Source organism: Ambystoma mexicanum, chromosome 9 (genome assembly GCF_040938575.1).
Source record: "Ambystoma mexicanum isolate Mex_15411 chromosome 9, UKY_AmexF1_1, whole genome shotgun sequence".
Classification (NCBI taxonomy): Eukaryota; Metazoa; Chordata; class Amphibia; order Caudata; family Ambystomatidae; genus Ambystoma; species Ambystoma mexicanum.
In genome coordinates, this window is record NC_090931.1 from 587,465,283 (window position 1) to 587,484,886 (window position 19,604).

A 19,604-nucleotide genomic window follows, 5' to 3' on the forward strand; every position below is an offset into this window, starting at 1 on the left:
GGAAAGAGCCTAACCTTGCCTATTGGTAGCACTGGCCCTGGTTTTATAACATTACTTAGATTTGATTATTTTGCCTTTCAAAAGATCTTTGTACATGCTCTTTAGACTGGGTATCCTCCCAGTCGCCTCTTTTACTCACTCTTAGCAGGAATCAGTTTCAGACATGTGTCCGCTGTGTGGGGCAACTAAAGAAACTGTTTTGAATTTTTTACTGATTTGTGATAGGACCCTGAGGCTAAGGCGTCTATATTTGAGGAACAACCCTAAGAGATGCTGGTATCCGCTCAACAATGTTATGTTATGTTACTTTGCATTTATATAGCGCCTTATGTACCATTGGTATGATCTCAAGGCGCTGATAGGTTGAACGCCCTTGGGAACCGTAGTTCAAGTCAGTAGAGAGAGAGAGAGAGGGGGCCAAAAGGTGCGTGTGTGCACCGGGTATGTGTGCAGCAGGTGTGGTACTCATATGGTAGCTGCTTCATAGCGGTAGGTGTGGTGGTTGAGGGATCAGGAGTATGTGTTGGTTCTGGCAGGGAGATACCAGACTGATACTGGCTGCGTTAGGCCTGAGGAGAACGCCTAGGCTGGCGAGTGAGCAGCTAGCTGTATTTAGTTAGGATGATGGGGAGTATGTGGGGAGTATGTGACATGTTTTCATGTGAGAACAGCTATACCGAATGTGTCATAGTATCGCTGTGTTCTAGTTGAGTGGTGGTGTATAGAAGAGAGTAAGCGTGGTGATGTGATATGGTGGTTTTCTGTAGGTGCTTGAGATTGAGCACCTTCATGCTCGATGCATTCCATCCGCTCCAACTGTTTTACCCACTCCACACTCTTCACCCGTCCCACGCAATCCATCCGTCCCACGCAATCCATCCGTCCCACGCAATCCATCCGTCCCACGCAATCCATTCGTCCCACGCAATCCATCCATGTCATGGACTTGATTCATCTATTTCTCTGTCATTCCATGTCATCTATCTGTTCCTTGCACTCTATCTATTCCGTGCACACCGTCCGTATCATGTACTCATCCTTTCCATACTCTCGTCCATTTTATTCCTCTCGTCGACTGTGTTCCTCTCTTCCATTTCATTGATTTCATCCATTTCCTTGATTTCATCCACTTCCCTGTTTTCATCCAGTTTATTCCATTCATCCACTTTACTAATTTAATCCACTTCACTCGTTCTATTCAGTTTATCCGTTATAATTTACATTGGCAGTTATTAGTTTTCGATGTTTTGCTTGGGTCATGATGCTGGATTGTTATTTATGATAAGGCAGCTTTAGGCTATGGTCATTGATTGTTGTTATCCAGTTTGATTTAAGAATCGATTCTAGGGGAACAGCCATGTTTTCAGTAATTTGCGGAAGGACATGAGGTCCTCGGTGAGTCAGATGTGGGGTGGAAGTGCGTTCCACAGAGTGGGGGCTAGGGCTGAGAATGATGATCCACCTAACCTGACTGAGTTGGTTTTTGGTATGACTAGGAGGCTGGCAGAGCTTGATCTCAGGGTGTGCAGAGGATTGTAGGGTTTTGGTTTATCTTGAAGATATTGGGGTCCAGTTTTATGCACCGCCGGTGAGAGATGCATAAGGTTTTGAAGGTCACCCTTCAGACAACTGGAAGCCAGTGCAGAGTTTGGAGGGCTGGGGAGATGTGATCCCTTGGGCCCAGTGCTAGTAGCAGTGTGGCTGCAGCGTTTTGTGCTCTTTGTAGTTTAGTCTGTTCCGAGGTAGAGGGGGTTAGCATAGTCCAGTCTTGACATAACAATTGATTGAACCGCAGAGAGTCTTTTGGGAAAGGAGAGGTATGGAAAACATGCGCCTACGAGTTTTAAGGTGGTAGTGGCACGACTTGGAGACGTTGTTGACTTGCAATGAATTTGCCCAATCTGTTGCCTTCTGCCCACTGGCGTACCGTACTGCTTTGAATTTGCCCAATCTGCATTGAATTTGCCTTTTTCTGCTGATATATGCCTACTGGTACACTGTACTGAATTTACCTAACTCGCCAATATTAGGCTTGGCCTCATGGCTTCCTTCCGCAGAGTCTCCCTTACTATGGCTACTATCCTACCACTCTTGTATTCGATCACCCCTACTAACTTCTTCTCTTAACTTGTATCTCTTTCGACATACTCGAGAATGCACCCTGTAACCTTAATCCTACTATCACCCCCAAATTCATGCCAGAAAGAACCGGAAACAATAACGCTACCAAATTTACGCCCTCTGATCCATGATATCTTGGACCCAGCGAACTATAAAGATTTATGGCCTCATTACACGGTAGGCGGTAAGGGTTTACCGGTACCGGTAAGGGCACCGGTACCGGTAAACCCTTACCGCCTTACTACGAGGTCCCTTTGCGGGTCCTCCCTTAACGCCTGGTTTTTCCAGGCGTTAAGGACGGGACCCGCAAAGGGACCTCAGAGCTAATTACGGTACCGCAATTTGCGGTACCGTAATTAGCACCTTCCCCATTCCCATTATGCCCTATGGGGCAAAAATGGGAATGGGGAAGGGTAAATGGGGATTGGGGAATTACCGCCCCCGCTCACCTTGGAGTAGGGCGGTAATTCCGCCATCCACCAAGGCGGACTCGGTACGGTATCGGCGGCAACCATGGCGCTAATAGCGCCATGGTTACCGCCTACCGTGTAATGAGGCCCTTAGACTCTAACAAACTAGTTGACCTCTACAATAACACACTAGACTCAGCCCTAAACATCATTGCCCCCATTAAACAAAAAAAAGCCAAACCAACAGCCCATCTTAACAAATGGTTCACAAGTGAACTAAAAACCTTACAGAATGCTAAAAGAGTTGCTGAATAAACCTGGAGAAAATCGCCCACCTCTCCCAACAAGGCGTTGTTCACCTCGGCTGCAGCCCCCTACAAATCTGCCATTCTCATTACCAAAAAAGAGACATATAATAATAGAATACTAAATGCCAAATCTGGGTCCAAGGAGCTCTCCAGCATCCTAAGGGAATTGGAGTCCCCAATCCCACCCACAGACGCATACGTAAAGGACGCAAAATGGTGCGCCAAAATACAGGAAGCCCTCGCCGACAAAATTTCACTGTTTCAATCCAAAATAGAGGATAAGAAGAATAGCTTGGACAGTAGCTCCAATTCTAGTCAGTCACCGGACCTTGACGTCCCTTCTTGCCCTCTGTTCTCCTTCTCACCAGTCTCACCGACTGAAGTGGAAAAGATCATCTGAGGCCTAAAACCATTGAGATGCCAAGGAGACCTCTGCCCTGCTACTATCATTCAGGAAGGCGCCAAGGACTTGCACCATTCATTGCTACCCTGATCAACTCCTCGTTTTAGGCCAGTACAGTCCCTAATAACCTCAAAGAGGCATGGGGCATGCCCCTCTTAAAAAGAACAAACCTAGACCCCAATACTCTGACCAATTACAGGCCTATTAATACTGTTGCCTTCTTTCTAAAAATATTAAACAGAGTGGCCTATCTCCAAATCCAACAACACTTGGAGGACAACAACTTACTTGGGCACAGAGAATCCGGCTTCAAACCTAAACACGGCACAGAAACGGCTTTCCTGGACCTTAACATCCAAATGAATGAGGCCAAGGACAAAGGTAATTTGGCCATTCTCTTGCTGCTAGACCTTTCTGCAGCATTCGACCTCGTCGATCACCAGATCCCCACAGATCATTTGACCACAGCTGCTGCCTTTTCCAGTAACGCTTCTAATTGGATCCATCATTCCTATCCAATCGAACCACCAGGGTCTTCACTCCCTCAGCCTCAGCTGACCCAGTCCCTATCCATTGCAGCGTGCCACAAGACTTGTGCGTCTCCCCGACTCTTTATGCCAACTTCACAAAGCTCCTCTTTGACAGTCTTGATAACATGGGTGTCACATACACGAATTATGCCGATGACACCCAAGTTCTCATTACGCTGACTGGGTGTTATGAAGATGACTCTAAACAAATGAATGAAATCTATTTGGAAATCCAGGCATGGATGGCTGCCCATAGCCACTGTCTCAATGATGAGAAGACGGAGCTCCTGATCGTCGGATCACAATTAAGGATAAACAAACTTGACCCCCTATACTCATCATTCGATATTGACGGGAACTCAATCAAAGTGGCTAAGGAAATCAAAACTTTGGGAGTGTACCTAGACTCCATCCTCTCACTCAAGAAACAAGCAAGTGCCACTGTATCAACTACTGCCTATACCAATAAATTGATCAATACCTGTAAAGCATTTCTATCGCCTAACAGCTGCATTACGCTAGCCAGGGCCTTAGTACTATCTGAGATTCATTATAGCAGCACACATTTTCTAGGATCCTCAGAACGGAACCTCAACAGACTGCAAGTGTTACAAAACAACGCTCTAAGATCAGCGTTAAACATACCCAGATCTAGCCATATCACCAGTCTCAGACAGGACACCCACTGGCTCCCAGTGCGTGACAGAATCTCACTCCGCACTCTAGTCATTACCCATAAATGCTTATCTAACTCTGCTCCTAAGTACCTGTCGGACAGATTCTCCAAACACCAACCAGCTAGACCAACTAGAGCTCCATACTCGCACTGCCTCACCATCCCGAGGTATAAACTCAAAAGAGCGGGAGGAGCTAGTTTCCCAGTGGTAGCTGCCAAATGCTGGGACTCTCCGCCTCTAACCATCAGAATGGAACCTTCCGTGTGGACCTTCAGAGCCAAAGTAAAGAGCTGGCTTACTGATAAGAAACATTAACTGACCACCACCCTTACCATTACTACCTACACACCTTTGACCATCTCAGCTCTAACACTGCTCGTAGTTCTTTCCTCTGTCAGCTTGTATCTCCAAACTTGTGTACTGTCGTCCAAGCTGCAACCACTGACGACCCTGTTATGCACTTACCTGTATTCCTATGCAAAATCGACTAATTCTGTAACCCTCGATCGACAAGCACTTCTGTTGTTGTAAATTTTGTATGCCTGTAACTTTGCCTTAAGCTCTGGTGCCTAGATGCACCAGGGTTTGGCACGCAATATAAATAATAAACTAAACTAAACTAATGGGTTTCTTAACCCAGTGCTCCCCCAAGTAGTATTCGCCACTCCTCGATAGAGCCATAGGGCGTGTCTGTTAGGTAAAAGGTGCAGCTTCAGCCGTGCTGTTTTAGTTTTCAAGGCTGCAAGTACTGCTCTCCTTGTTTTAAATGTTTGCTGCCTGTTTGACCTGAAATTATTGTAATTTTTGAATTGCTATGAAATTTGTTAAATGGTTTTCTTCGGTTTTAGTCATTTATTGTAATCTGTTCAACCATTTTACTCTCTGTAATGTATTTTATGCTTTTAGGTTTTTTTTATGCCGAATAAAGCGTTGTTGAAGGAGGGTAAAACTAAAGATGGGATGGGAAGAGATATAGAGATCATTACGAGTATGACAATATTTCCCACAGAAATACTGCCTTACTTTTTACAGTTACTGTTCTGCCACTCGTGTCAGCGATACATTCACCAGTTTATGAATGGTGGTAACGCAGAGTTATTCCCCATTCATGAAGTGCCACTGGAGGCCATTGAGGACTTTGCAGGAGAATTTACCACCTACGTAATTGTTCATTCATTCCCCCAGTTATTTGGAGGTGAAGTGGAGGAAATGCATTCAGCACTGGGATGGAGGTATTTTCTACACTTTACCGCCAAATAAATGGAGGAATAACTGCAGGTGGAATTACCACTTACCGCATTTCTTCAGTTATTCCTCCAGTTTTTTGGCGGTAAAGTGTAGAAAATACCCCCAGCCCAGTACGAGATGTATTTCCTCTATTTTACCTCTAAACTCTTAGTATGGCGGTGTGATAAAAATGTTTGTAATTCCTTACCATCACTTTTTACTGTAAAACAATACTCATAATTACCCCATAGTCTACTTTCTGAATTACAAATTAAAGAACATGGAATGCCGGCCTAAAATCTCAGCTTCTCCACTGGGCCGAAATATGTGATCCTGGCCAAATCACTTTACATCAATGTGCTTTAGTTTCCTTATCTGACAACATTGGTATTTCATTGAAGTGGCTTTTTTAGCTGTGCACTTATGCATGGGCTAACAGGCTGCAGTGCTGCAACATATAGTAAAATAGTGACAATTTATAGTGCACTTCACAGTGTAAAGTGCCACTCATAGCTACATCAATGTTGAGCCATGGTGCTCTCCTTAGAGATTACGTGAAAAAACAGACACTACAATGCATAGTGAGTGCAGGATGTCTGGGGTGGTGATTTGAGAGCGCAAATGAGAGGGATGTGGTTAAGGCTGAGATTAAGCTACAGCCCTGGTTCTCACAGTTCAACTTGCTTGTGGTTGTGTTTTCCTTCCAGTTGCCTCTTCCACCCCCCCCAACCCCCTCTAGCAACCGTTTCATTTGTCCTTCTCCGTGGCGGCCCCCTCACTGTGCTTCCACGTGCATGTTCCATTCAGCGCGCCCCCTTTCCTCCCACCTTTATGTCTGCAAAGACTTAAATTACTATGCACATACCACCCCCCTGTCTCACAGCCGCGGATCCCTGTCCCCCCTTCACTTCATGAGGATTCCTTTCCCTTCATGAACCTTATTATCCTTCCTCTGTGGCCCTCCCTCACACCCTCTCTTGTCGCCCCCACCATCCTCCCCATCCCCTCTCTCGCCCCCCCGTTCTGCATTACCTAACGTCTGCACCGCTACTCCCCACTCCATTCTTTTACAGTGCCCCTCAGACAGTACTTAGAGTGGGGTAAGACATTGAGGAGGGTCTCCTTTGGGGATGTGGCATCCATGATGGGCATGGCCTGAAAAGGGCACAAACCATAGTAAGGTGCGCAAACAAATATATAAATGTATGACACATTTATATATTTGTATGCGTACCTCACTGTACTTTTCAAGCCATCTTTTATATTTCTATGTTTATAAAAGATGGCTCGAAAAGTACACAATTCAAGCCATCTTTTATAAAGCTTTGCCATCGGCCAAAGACACCTCGGGCTCGGTGATCGGTGCTCTGCTCTGCAGAGCAGATAGATCACCGAGCCCGACGCGTCTTTGACCCTATGCGAACCCGGGTCTCCATGACCTAATCTCCAGATTAGATCACCGAGCCCACAGGTTCGCCAAGGGTCAGTGAGCTGGGGAGCGGAAACAAAGGGACCATAACTTCCTCTTGTGACCGCTCACAGGAGGGGTCACAAGAGGAAGTTACAGTGTGTAAAGACTGGAGGGGGGGTATATGTACTCCTACCCTCTATATGGCAGAATAGAAGCACAGAGCACCCCAGCCAAGATTCTCTATAGGGTAGATATGGATGAGAAATCAAGGATTAAACTCTCAGTAGGTGATGCGGGCTGGTTCTTAAGTACAGTGTATTTTTTTTTAACCAATTTATTAAGAATTAGCAAAATACATGAACATATAAAAAATAAATTCTATACAGTGTAGTCCCCAAGCCCCCACAAAGGAATGTCCACACACTATGTTATGTGATAACACAGTTCTTTATATAAATAAGGTTCACACATATATATATATATACACAATTAATAACACACTTTGTGCTTTGGCAAATCTAATATGGTAAATATGTAAAATGTCTATGTGGTACCACAGTTCACTCTTGACTCCTTTAAAATGCACCAACTGCTGACAGTTTCAATGGCATGCAAATCAAACAGTAATGTGAATCAATATCAGACATAGGAAAGAAGACATGTTAGGTTAAACAATGGCAGAATAGTTTGTCCCACTACCATGAAACAGTTTTGTGTGAGTATCCCCCCACCTGGGCAACCTATCAATAAGGTGTACCAACAAGCCCAGTACATATATGTTTGAAATAGTCCTGTTTCCTGCTAAAATGTTCTACTACTCCAATGTACCTGAGTTTAGAATTAGCAGAGGTTCTTTGATGGTTTGTCAACGGATCCCTCGTTGGTGAACTCCCTTTAAAGCAAGAGTCACAGGGCATTGAGATTCCTCGAATAAAATGTAAACACTGTAGTCGAGAGAGCAGCTTCGACTTTCGAGGTGCTTGTCGATGATCGGTCATGGACGTCCTGTGAAGATGAGGCGTGGGGTGCACCTCGATGACAAGAGTTTGTTGCCGCAAAGCAGATCGATGAAGAATATAGGCCTGGCAGCAGGTGTCGGCGCTGGTGTCGATAGACGGGACTAGGCCACAGCTGGCTTTTCGGATCTTCGTTGGTCTGTGTCTTTGTGGACTTCGGGTGGAGGGAAACCCACCAGCATATTATCCACGGCTCTTCGACGACCGCGACTTTCTCCGGCGGGAAGGGAGTCCTTCGATTTCAAATGTCTTAGGCAAAAGGGGGAGCAGCGCGACTTTGGTCATTGAACAGCACAGCGTCAAGTTGTCCCCGCTTCTGGGCAACACGACTCGACGGGCTTCCAGCGAACTCTGGTCGACGATGATGGACTTCGATGTCTGGGTGCTTCCCTTCAGGATTTCTCGGCGGTACCCATCTACGTTCGACAGTCTTTTGGGACTGGTTTCCAGGGTGCCTTGGTGAAGGTTAGCTTTCTGTACAACGTTTCCTCGTAGCTCAGGGAGAAGTCTCCTAGCCAGGTCCTCTCTTGGATTAGTCCTTGACAGACACAACAGCTTTCGGATTTCGATGACGGCAAGCAGCAGCAAAACCTTCTCCCTCTAGCTGGGCTTCAAAGATAAGCATCAAATTTCGACTTCAGCTTCTGAACAATTCTGGTAAGTGAGAGGTCCCCATATATACTGTTCTGTCTCCCATTCACACTGCTGAGCCAGGCTCAGGCAGCCAATCATTCAGAAGGGCATTCATGCAGGCGGCAGCCAATCAGGCTGACAGTGCATTCAGGCCATTCTCTTCCATCCAGACACTCACAACAAGGAATGTGGATTGGGGCAAGCACCCAGACTTTCAGCACACCACCCTCATGTCAGTTTCGAGCAGGGCTGTCTCATTCTTTGTGTCACACACACAGATACCAGACACCCATAACATGAAGTGCATATTGGTCACACACTCCATTCACCCGGCTCCAGCCAGTCTGGCCTGGACTTCCCCACAATACCATATATGGTTCTTCCACCCAACAGCCAGTCAGGGGAAGGGACAGAGTCAGGGCCTCCCAGGACTTTGGGAAAACAAGGTAACAGGTAATAGAAACCAAGAGGCCACAGGGGCCATCTTGTCTCCTATCAGGAATCCACTGATACCTATGGCAGGGCCTGGGTATCCCAAAACGGAGGATACTCAGAGCACCTGTCAAATTCAGCATCGAGCTGCCACCAACCCATAACCTGCTCTGTGGTACCCACAAAGGTTCCCAAAAACCTACACTAGGGGTACAGGGTTGTACCCCCACCCATGGGTGCCAAAAGGGTATCCCAACGGCCTCTGTTCACCACAACCAAAAAGAGGAAGAGCTACACTGCCAGGAATCCCACATGGACTCCTTTGCAGAAAACAACACAGAACACCCATAAGGGAGTACAGGACACGTACATGAAGGCCCTGTCCCTCCAATGCCTTTCCAGCATCACACAGTGACTGACTGAAGTGCCAGCCAGCCACAGCATCACTGAAACAGCGATGCTGTGGCTAGATGGCACTTCTATCAGTCACAGCTGCCTGACTTTAAAATGGCGGGCACATCTCCTGTCGCGGCTACGGCCGTGGTGGGATAATGTCTCCTGCCATGGCGTGGTGGGACTGAGGGGGCCCCGGCAGTGCCCCTGGTCAGCCTCACTTTTTGGAGACTGCCGGGGCCCGGCCCACTTAAAGCACTGCCCTCAGGGCTTTATTTATCACTTGCCTCTTTCATCTTCATATTTACACCATTCTCCTCAACTTCCTTGCACTACCCTGCCCCATTGCTTCAATAATTATCTACGTGCTATTCCGCCCCCTCCCTCGTAGTTACTTAGTTTTGCTGTTTAAACGTTTCTAAAGGCGGCATTGCACAAAAGTCTAAAAGTACAAACCAATATATGCCTACCAGACAAAAATAGTATACTTATGCTACCCAAAATAAGTTATGTCAGAGGAATACATTAAATTATAATTGGTTATTTATAATCCACTTAATACGCAGAGGTTTCCAAGCGTGGATCGACCCTGTGCTGATCTGCGTTATCTTGTTTCAAGGCCAGCATGTTGCAGCTGACAGGGCTGGACTGGGAACTAAAAGAGGCCCTGGAAATAATTACTGGGGACCAAAAGAGGCCCTGGAAATGATGTTCAAATTGGCCCCATATGACACATTTTCAGCAAGCCCAATGCTTTTCCTATGAGACAATTTGGAAATACCACAGAAAAGAGGCCCAGGGTGCAGAGGCCCACTGGGAAATCTCCAGCGTTCCCTATAGGCCAGTCCACCCCTGGCCGCTGATCGATACTCCCGAGAGCTTATCCTAAAGCCAACAAATGGCAATTCGATTTGGGGTTCGCTGCATAGGGTATAGTGGTTCGCAACGTTTTGACAGCATTACAACATTATTTGAAATTGAGTTGTTTAAGGCCTGGCTTTGGCATGTTGGGTGTGTACGTGTGTGCCCACCCGTTTCATCTAACATTTCCGTTTTAAGCCGATATCTCCACTTTTCATTGCGGATCCATTTCTTTTTAATGCTGAAGACTAAAGGCTCATTTTGTTTTTTTACGTAACCTTTTTCTCCATTACAGCTTACATAATTTACCTTGGGTTATTTTAACAGACAACTGAGCACCGCCTCAGATTGGCAATACAGGTCTAAAAGTTGAAAGAAACATCGAGAGAGAAAGCCAAAGAGGGCGAGGAGGCAGTGGTAGAAATGGAAAAAATGTGACGGGGATCCCACAAGGGTGGGGGTGGGGCTTGGAGGGGGCGGAGTTCCGAGGGGGCGGGCCTGCTGTTGAACTCCGCTTCAAGGAAATGTTCAAAGTAATAGTTAAAAAATGGTGCGATATCTGTCATGCTGCTTCTTTCCTAACTCCACACTGTCCATCAGTTCCGATTTAAATAACTTCCATGGCAGTGCTGCACCCAAAATACTATTGGTAATGCAGCAATGTTTATTACATTAAGGGATCCATAAACAGGTCTACAGTAGAAGAATAGCAGGGTAGCTCAGCAGGTTGAGTGACCGTTGCGTAGAGGTCATATGTTAAAAACCGGTTGATAATCATATTACTTTTTGCAATTTCTTATTAAAAAAAACAAGTGCTATAAAATGTGTTTGGCCAGGGCATGGGTTGGGTTGGTCGCGTTCGCATATTCAGGACTGGATTATTTCTGCCCCTGCTGTGAAAATCAAAAAGTGAACCCACAGTTTACTTTCCTAATAACTGCTGTCAGCAGAACAGACGCATTTATTTGTGATTAAGCAGTTTGACAAGCATATCATTGTAACCCCTCCTTCAGTACTGCTCCCCTTTCATAAACACCAGACTGACACTTGACTCACCGACACAGGTGACCTCATTTTCCAGTCTTGCTGGGCTCTGAGAGTAGCAATACTGGCATGTGAATTCCCAGCCCTTCTGGCCCTCCACAGATAGTACCAGTGGGAGCACTGCGCCCCCTACAGCCCCCCCCCCTAGCAACGAGGGAGCTGGTGCATCGGCCAGAGCTGCAGGTGAGCATCAAAGGGCGCTTTGCCTCCATCTCAATGCCATGAAAACTTAAGTATCAGACCGATACGTTTGCATGCTAGTGACCTGGGCTGGATGCAAAGCGCCCATTATTTGCTATTGGCAGTGCTGGTCATTGGGCCGGCTCTCGCCGGATCCGAGATCCGTCACGAGATGTGAAGCCGGATCCGGCCAGAGTCAGCCGCCCAAACACCAAACCCATGCTCTCCAGCTGGGTTTCGAGGAGAGAAAAAAAAAAATAATAAATAATCCCGCAATGGCATGGCGTAGGGGGGCGGAGCAGCTCATTGCCGCCATTAGCGCTCTTCTGGCTTCACCCCCCTACGTATCCACAACAGCAGGACACCTGAACAGATCTTCTTAAGGAAGGCTGCCCTGCCCTTTCACGACGAGTTCTTCATGCAGGCACCACAGCCTGGCCCGCGAAGGTGGGGGCTGTGCTGCTCGGAGCAGTCTGCTCCGAGCAGCACAGCCCCCACCCTCGTGGCCCGGCAGATCTAATCTGCCCTGTGCCAGGACAGTGCACACAGAGTAGATCACTCTTTGTGCTCAGTGCTCGCGCAGGGCATTGCTTTGAATGCAAAATTCAGGGTTTCTATGCTTTTATTTTAAATGAAACCGCCCCAGCACAGTTTCATTTTAAAATAGTGTAGGATGAAGTTCAAACTTGCACTTTTAGTGCACTGCACTGAACTTTCCGTAAACAGCAGGCACTAGGGTGGCCAACTCTTTGATACTCTTTCTCAGGACACTTGCCCACAGTGATGACATCATGTCATTCACATTTGACCAGCCCTTTTTTAATGTAAATATTTTTAATGGCTCTTAATTCCTGGTTTAATTGAAATGCAAAGGGTTTGTCTTTGGGAGGTGATGGTCACGTTTTTAACTGCAGACATGACCATGAGGACCCCAGGAATAAAGCATTAGCATTTGAATGAAGCCAGGTGTCAGAGTGTTAGCAGCTTGACCTGCAGGCTCAAAAGGAGCAGGGGCTGCAGAGCTGCCCAGAGAAAGAAAGCAGCAGGCGGCAGCGCCATGGAGTGCACATGGCCACTTCAGTTGGCAGAGTGGCTGTGCTGGAGGCAGGTTGTCCCGATGAAACTGCGTCCTGCACAGCCACTCTGCAAACTGTAGGACAGAGTCCCTAATTGCGGGACAATCCCGCGAAATCCGGGACAATTGGCCACCCTAGCAGGCACATGTGTTTTGGGGTTTGTATTGTGCGTGGGAGGGTGCGGGGTTGGCATGTGGGGTTTGTGGGGAGTGGTAATAATATCATATTTTGGGTGCACCAGCACCATGCAAGTGGTTTAAAGTGAAATTGATATATAGCTTGAAAAAGAAGTAGCATGAAAGAAATTGTGCTGTTTTAAACTATTATTTTGGACATTTCCTTTGATCAGAGGTCACATGCCAGCTCCGCCCCTCTAAACCCCGCCCACTCAGACACTGCCCACCCCCAAAACTCTGCCCCCATCCCTGGCCTTGTGGGATCCCCCACCAGATTTTTTCCATTTCCAGCACTGGCTATTGGTGAAGAGCAACGCGTCAGGCCACACGCAATGCAGGAACAGCAGGGGACGCGGTGTGTGTGTGTTTGTTCCTGTGAATGGATCCCCTGCTGTTCTTGTATTGTGTGTGGCCTGGCGCTGAGTAATTCTTTATTGGGCGCAGCAAAACGTTTCTCCCTGTCCCTCATTCCCTAATTGACAGTCAATTAGTGAACCAAAGGACATTGAGAATTTTTTTCTCTCACAGGGCTTTGGGTAGGTTGTTGGCCAGGGCTGAGGCAGAGGCAAGCCGGATTCACGAGATCCGGCTACAGATCTAATGCTGGATCTTGGATCCGGCGAGAGCCGGCCCATTGGCCAGCGCTGGGCAGAAGAACAAAAGCAGGGATATGCCCAAAGAAGATGAAAATGAGGGCACCATTTGTCGAGGGGCATAAGAACAAGATTACAATAACTTGTCATTTATATAGCACTTTTATTCAAAGACCTTTACATAGAAAATATATGCATACATGATTAGATGGTGCAGGCAACACAAATCTGTTCTATTTGGCTTGGTCTTCAGGCAGTGAAGAGACATCCAGTCCCCCATGACCCTGAGGTAGTCCCCCGGTTAGCGGGCATCCCTCTGAGAGGGCACCTCAGCAGGGTCGGACTGGGCCATACAATTGTCTCGAGCACCAATGAAAAAGTGGCCCACAGTCGCAAATGGCTATTCATTCAGTTTGTGACACTGTTTGAATAGTAACCAAGGGGTGAGTTTTTTTTATTAAGTGTGATGCACATTGTGCATTTTAAAGAATATTTATTCAGCGACACTAGCCACAGAGTGAATTAACTCATCAAACTGATCAAAAAAGTGGGCCACTTTGACCAAAAAAACTGGAGCACACCTGCATTGTTTTTTCTTTTTTAGTTCGGCCATGGGCCTAATGTCCTATAGGCCAGCCCGAGCCTGCACCTCAGTGTGTGATGAACTCATACTAGTAGATCGATATCACAGAGGCATCTGCATGGCCAGAGTGGCTCTATGTAAAGCTAAACAAAACGAGGGGGACAAAAATTGGCCCCTGGGTGCTGTGTTGGAGTCACTTCTAGGTGGTCCTGGAAGGAGACTGGGTGACTCTGAAGACCAGGATAAGCCATTGCTCTTTAATGCGACCCCTGGATGAGCTATAAAGAACCCCCCCCAGAGCCAATCCAGCCTCCCCTCTCCTTATGTGTCGAAAGCCCAGCAGCCACCCTGTCATGGAAGCCGTCTCATTATAGATGACCCGACGCAAGGGGATGTCCTATATTGGAGGTAGAGAGCGGTTCCGTCGGTGTAAACCTAGGATTGAGGAGATGTCAGGGATCCCGAAAACAGGTCATAAGAAACATGAGGGTATTTAGAGAGAAGATACTATGCAGATCACTACACTTCCCAAGTGCACTGCACACATCTGCGCACAGACCAGTGGCGTCCTATGACTTGCACTCCAAAGTTAAGGAAATTTAGAGATGGAGCGGTGACAGGACTTCGGCGGGAAAGAGGGACGTGTGGACAGTAGCAAAGGGGAAATGCAGTCAGCGCACATTGCAGGCTGCGGTGCAAGAAGACCTTGACTGGGAACACAAATGGTTAGGCCATGGGACAGTACCGCCACCATGTTGGTCTGGCCTGATCTTTCAGGTGTTGGTGACGAATTTGAAACCTTTGCCCATGTCTTCACCATCAACCAAACTATTAGAGACCAGAAGCCACTAGAAAATGCACAGCATAGGAGCCTCGTGAGGAAAAGAGGGGGAACACATGAGCATGAAGTGGGGCCATGGAGCGTTAGGCAATTGGAAGTCAAAGAAGTAACAAGGATCGGGTACATCCTAGTCCTGGCATTGCTGAGGAATTTTGATTTCAGTCAAAAGGTATAAACCGAGGCACAGCTGCCAGCCTTTGTGGGAGTAAGTACAGCATTCCAGAAAGTTGGTGTGTATGAGAAGGGTGTCCAGACATTTGGTCGACTGAAAACTGATCGGAGGACATTTGGTTGACGCAATTTCGTCGAAAACCAAATGGTCGAATTTTTTTTTTAATTATATATTTTTTTTTCGGGTTTTTGTTTAAAAAAAAAGGGTTTTTTAGAAAAAAAGGTGGTTGGGGGGGACCCCCTCCCAAAAAAAATGGGTGAAAATAAAAAAAATTAAAAAATTAAACCATTTGGTTTTCGACCAAATTGGTTCAACCATTTGTCCAGTCGACCAATTTTTTTCGACCAATTGTTTGGTGACCTATGAGAAGCGATGGTGAGCGATCCGGCTAGCCCAATCCACTATGCATGTACCACAGTTATTTAAATAGGCCCTACATATCAATAATGAATGCAAACATGCAAAATGGTGTGTAAGTTTGTTTATGCATTCACCGTACATTAATAATAGATATAGAGAAAAGACTTCGGCACACTGCTGTGCACAAAACTCTTTTTGCAATGTATAATGAAGCTCCAACTGTTGGTGTTGCCAATGCTCATCTACCAGGCAGGGGTGGTTGGTCGCCATCTGGCTATGGATTCACTATCGCATAATTAAGAATTTAATTAAGAAGATAAGGACTGTGTGTGTGATGAAGGTTATCGGTATGCAATTGAGGTATTCCTATATTTTAAAGTTGATTGGTTGCGTGATATTGGATTTTGAATGTTGGCAGCAGGGCACCTGTAAAGAATGAATGAGAGGGGAACAGGGAATGTGTGTGAGCATAGCACATAAGAAAGCATTTGAGGCACCCTGCCCATTTCCTGCTTCCTTGATTGGTCGATGCCTACACTAATTTCTGCGTTTACTGCTGTGCAGCATTCCCCGGCATCATTCACCACGGTCCTAGCCATGATCCGAAACCCTCATCAAAGGGACACCTCCTACAGGAACCATGACTCTCCCGTGGAGTTTGGCACATGTTCACAGTGATGGCAGTCATGAGGCCTCTTTATAGATTACGGTGATGCTAGAAAAAAATCACTCCCCCCCCCCCCCTCATAAACATGGGCCAACCCGGGCCCAGTCGCGAAGAAGTGGAGATCACGCTAAGGTGAAGTAAGTGGTGGAGGATGTGCTATTTCATTTTGAGGCATAGTTCATGGGGATTCCACCTTCCCCCTAAATTAAAAAATTAGCCATGATCGAAAAACTTGATAACACCTGTACACCCCCACAAAGTGTAACATAACAGTTATCCTAATTTTCTGTCCTATAGCGCAGGTGTCTGCAACCTTTAGTTCAGCAGATGTTTTGGACTACAAGTCCCACGATCCCACTGAATTAACAATGCTGGCTAGGGACCATGAGAGTTGGAGTCCAAAACATCAGGAGAACCAAAGATTGACGACTCCTGCTATAGTGACATGTCCGGATTCCGGGTGACATTTATAAACTAAGCCACTTCTGGACGTGTGGGCTCTCGTGCCATTACACGCCTCGAATAGCAATGTTATATTATGTTGATTTATACCGCGCACCGCTACCAGCCAAAGGCGGTCTCCAGGCGCTCCAACGTAGGACCATTACGGGTTTCTTGTATGCAACTTCTCTGAATACCGCAATGATATATCTTAATACAGTAATAGCTGCTTCACTGTGGGAGATGGTCAACTTACTTGGGCTTCTGCTTCTTCTCCACGGGGCACCAGGCAAAGATTTCACAGGTCCCGGTGCCATTCACGCTGGTCTTCATGCAGCGCCCCGTTTTCACGCCTAGAAAGTAGAGGAGTCCCATTAACATGCATGCTCTGATCCGTGGTACCGTGCAGAGTAGCGGGAGGGTGCCCATGGGTTGTATGTCAATTTCCAAATGCTTTTCTGCTTTGGCTTAGCAGCGAGTGGTGGCGTAGGGTGGGAGATGGGGAGATGGTGCGATTGGGTGTGGGGGTTTAATGGTATACCTTTCGATAGATTGCTGTTGGTGAAGCAGCAGTGATGTGTCAGTCTTTGAAAACTAACATTATCTGTTGTTATATGCGTGACCCGCCCCTTCTTCCTTTGCTCTTTACTATACTTTAAACTCTTGCTCAATCAAGCTCCAGGCGTAAACCTCTTCGATACAAAGTGTGTCCCCTTTAACCTGGTACTTCCCTATTTCTAACATACTCTGTCTCTGATGCTCGCATTTGGGTGGTCTTCACGTTTTCATACTTTGGATATGAGATCGAAGTTGGGGGGTGGAAAATACATGGCTACAAATGGAAAAAGGGAGATTGCAGTGAAGAGAAACTGGGTCTGATATAAGGAAACACATTGACAGGGTGACGTGGGCAGAGAGGACCCGGGAATGCCCCCTCCCCCACCCCCTTGATTACCGAGGGCCTCCCTGATGGATACATTTACCTGGGACCACACTTCTGTAGTCAGCAATAGAAAGGATAGCAGGGGGGGCTACCAGGTGTACCCCTCTTCATCTCTTTCACTGGAAGGTGCTTCGGTGGCAGGACGGTCAGGCTTTGAGAGCACCTGCCTTTACAAGAGACTTTATGGGACTGGCGGTGGGTGGCACATCGTGGCCCTAGCCTGCTTGTCTGATTCCATTCTAGAGGCTTAATCTCGCACAGGCTACAGCAAAGCAAAAGAGGGGACGGCCGGAAGGTTTCGAATTAATCGTAACCTCTGGAGTGGCTCTGGGCAACCCTCCAGACCATCGTTCTGTGCTCCCCGAGGGCGCAGGGCACAGGGCACATGCATTTTGCCAGTATCACTCCAGGATTATAACCTGCCAGTGGTCAAAGTGAGCGGACGCGCTTGGGAGTGGTGCTCCTCTACTTTTTTTAATTAAGTTTTACCATTCCTATACTTTGAAAAAGAACCGTTCTGGAATGATTTTGTTTTAACATAAAAGTGTAGGAAGAAATAGCAGCTACGTCTGTTTGGGGGTTTGTATTGCTCGAGGGAGGGGGCGTGGCAATAGGGTTTGAGGGGCGCGGGGGCAGGCCAGCAGGGAACATAGTTCCACTACTTTTCGTACACTTCGACCACTGGGCGGAGCGAGGGGAGGGCGGCAAAGAGAGAGAGAGTTCCTAATCTTGGCCTTTCAATCTGGAGGCCAAGGCAAAAGAGTGCATGGTGGCAGATAAGGGCTGCAGTGGTGGAAAAGGAAAAAAAAGGAACAAGTGGTACTCAGACTGCATCCAAAAAGGAAGGCGTGGGATGGCGGGACAGATGGGGTAATGGTTTTGGAGGCGGGTCAATTCAGGACAGCTCCGGGCTTGACCTTTGGTTTGCAATGTTTTGAACTGTGGCCCGACTAGACATTGGCTGGAACAATAAACTAATGGCACAAGATGCGTTCCTGACAGAAATATCAAAACAATGTATTCATAAATAGAAATCTTTGAGAGGACTGTCCACGCGAATTAAACAAGATACTATTTGACACACATCTCTTTAGAGCATGCTTATTAGTGTTATCTGCAAATCATCATTTACACTTAAATGCACAATTATAAATATAGTTTAAACATAGTTTGATTGACAAAACAATTTGAACTCCATAGGGCTCTATACATTGTCATTAGGCCCAATTTTAACTTTCCTACATGAATAGTACAGGACGGTAATCCACCTATGACAGGTGACAGTTTAATGTTCATCTTAAATTACTGCATCTTTTCTCTTAATTCATAATTTTATTGGTAAGTAACTGTAATTGAAAAAACAGAAATGCATTACTTTGAGCAAGCCCATACCTGCACCTTAAACTCAATACACTTTGAAGTTGCCAGTATCACCTGGCGGCAGTCACTTCCATTCACTCCAAACTTTGGCAAACTCTAGTTGGCTGTTGTGTAGGCATGGGATAGGCATATGCCTCGCACAATCACAATGTTACTATCTGACCATAACATGGTAGCAGCTACAACAGGGCGTGATTATCTGGGCACATGATTGTCTGGCATTGCCCATCTAATACCCATACACAATCCAAAACCGTTCACTTTGTCAATCTTTGTTTACACAGGACCTCCGTGCAAGGAACATATATAAATGAAGTGGCTCACAGCACACTTGTGCAAGACATTTTTATTAAACCTGTGGCATGTTTTCAGTGCAATTATGCCATCAACTCATAACTCTCAGCAGACTAATTAGAAATAACAGTGACAGGCCAAAGTTTGATGTTACTATTTGATAAAAGTGATTGCAAAGACATCCGAGGAGCGTGCATTTTGGGCAGAGAGGGGGGAGTCAGTAGGGAGTGGCAATGGCTATAGTGATCAAAATGGCTATGGCCAGTCAATGTGTTGGTAAATAAGTACACCACACCATCAAAGATATATATATATATATCACACTTCCATCTCTGGGGTTGCCTGCCTTTAACATACACACAAGAAACCTGAATATTTTGCACTCATTTTCCATCTTAAAATTGCAGGTATAGGCAGCCAATACCTATACAT

General features: G+C 46.5%; 1 protein-coding gene across 2 annotated transcripts in view; it reads right to left on the reverse strand.

Moving 5' to 3' along the window:
• The window catches only part of P2RX5 (purinergic receptor P2X 5), a 354,731-nt gene that overhangs the window by 84,070 nt on the left and 251,057 nt on the right, over window positions 1-19,604 (reverse strand). For both annotated transcript variants that reach the window (XM_069615208.1, XM_069615207.1), the window contains exon 5: window positions 16,812-16,908. In XM_069615208.1, coding sequence (XP_069471309.1) covers window positions 16,812-16,908 — 97 coding nt within the window. The remainder of the gene's footprint in view (window positions 1-16,811; window positions 16,909-19,604) is intronic.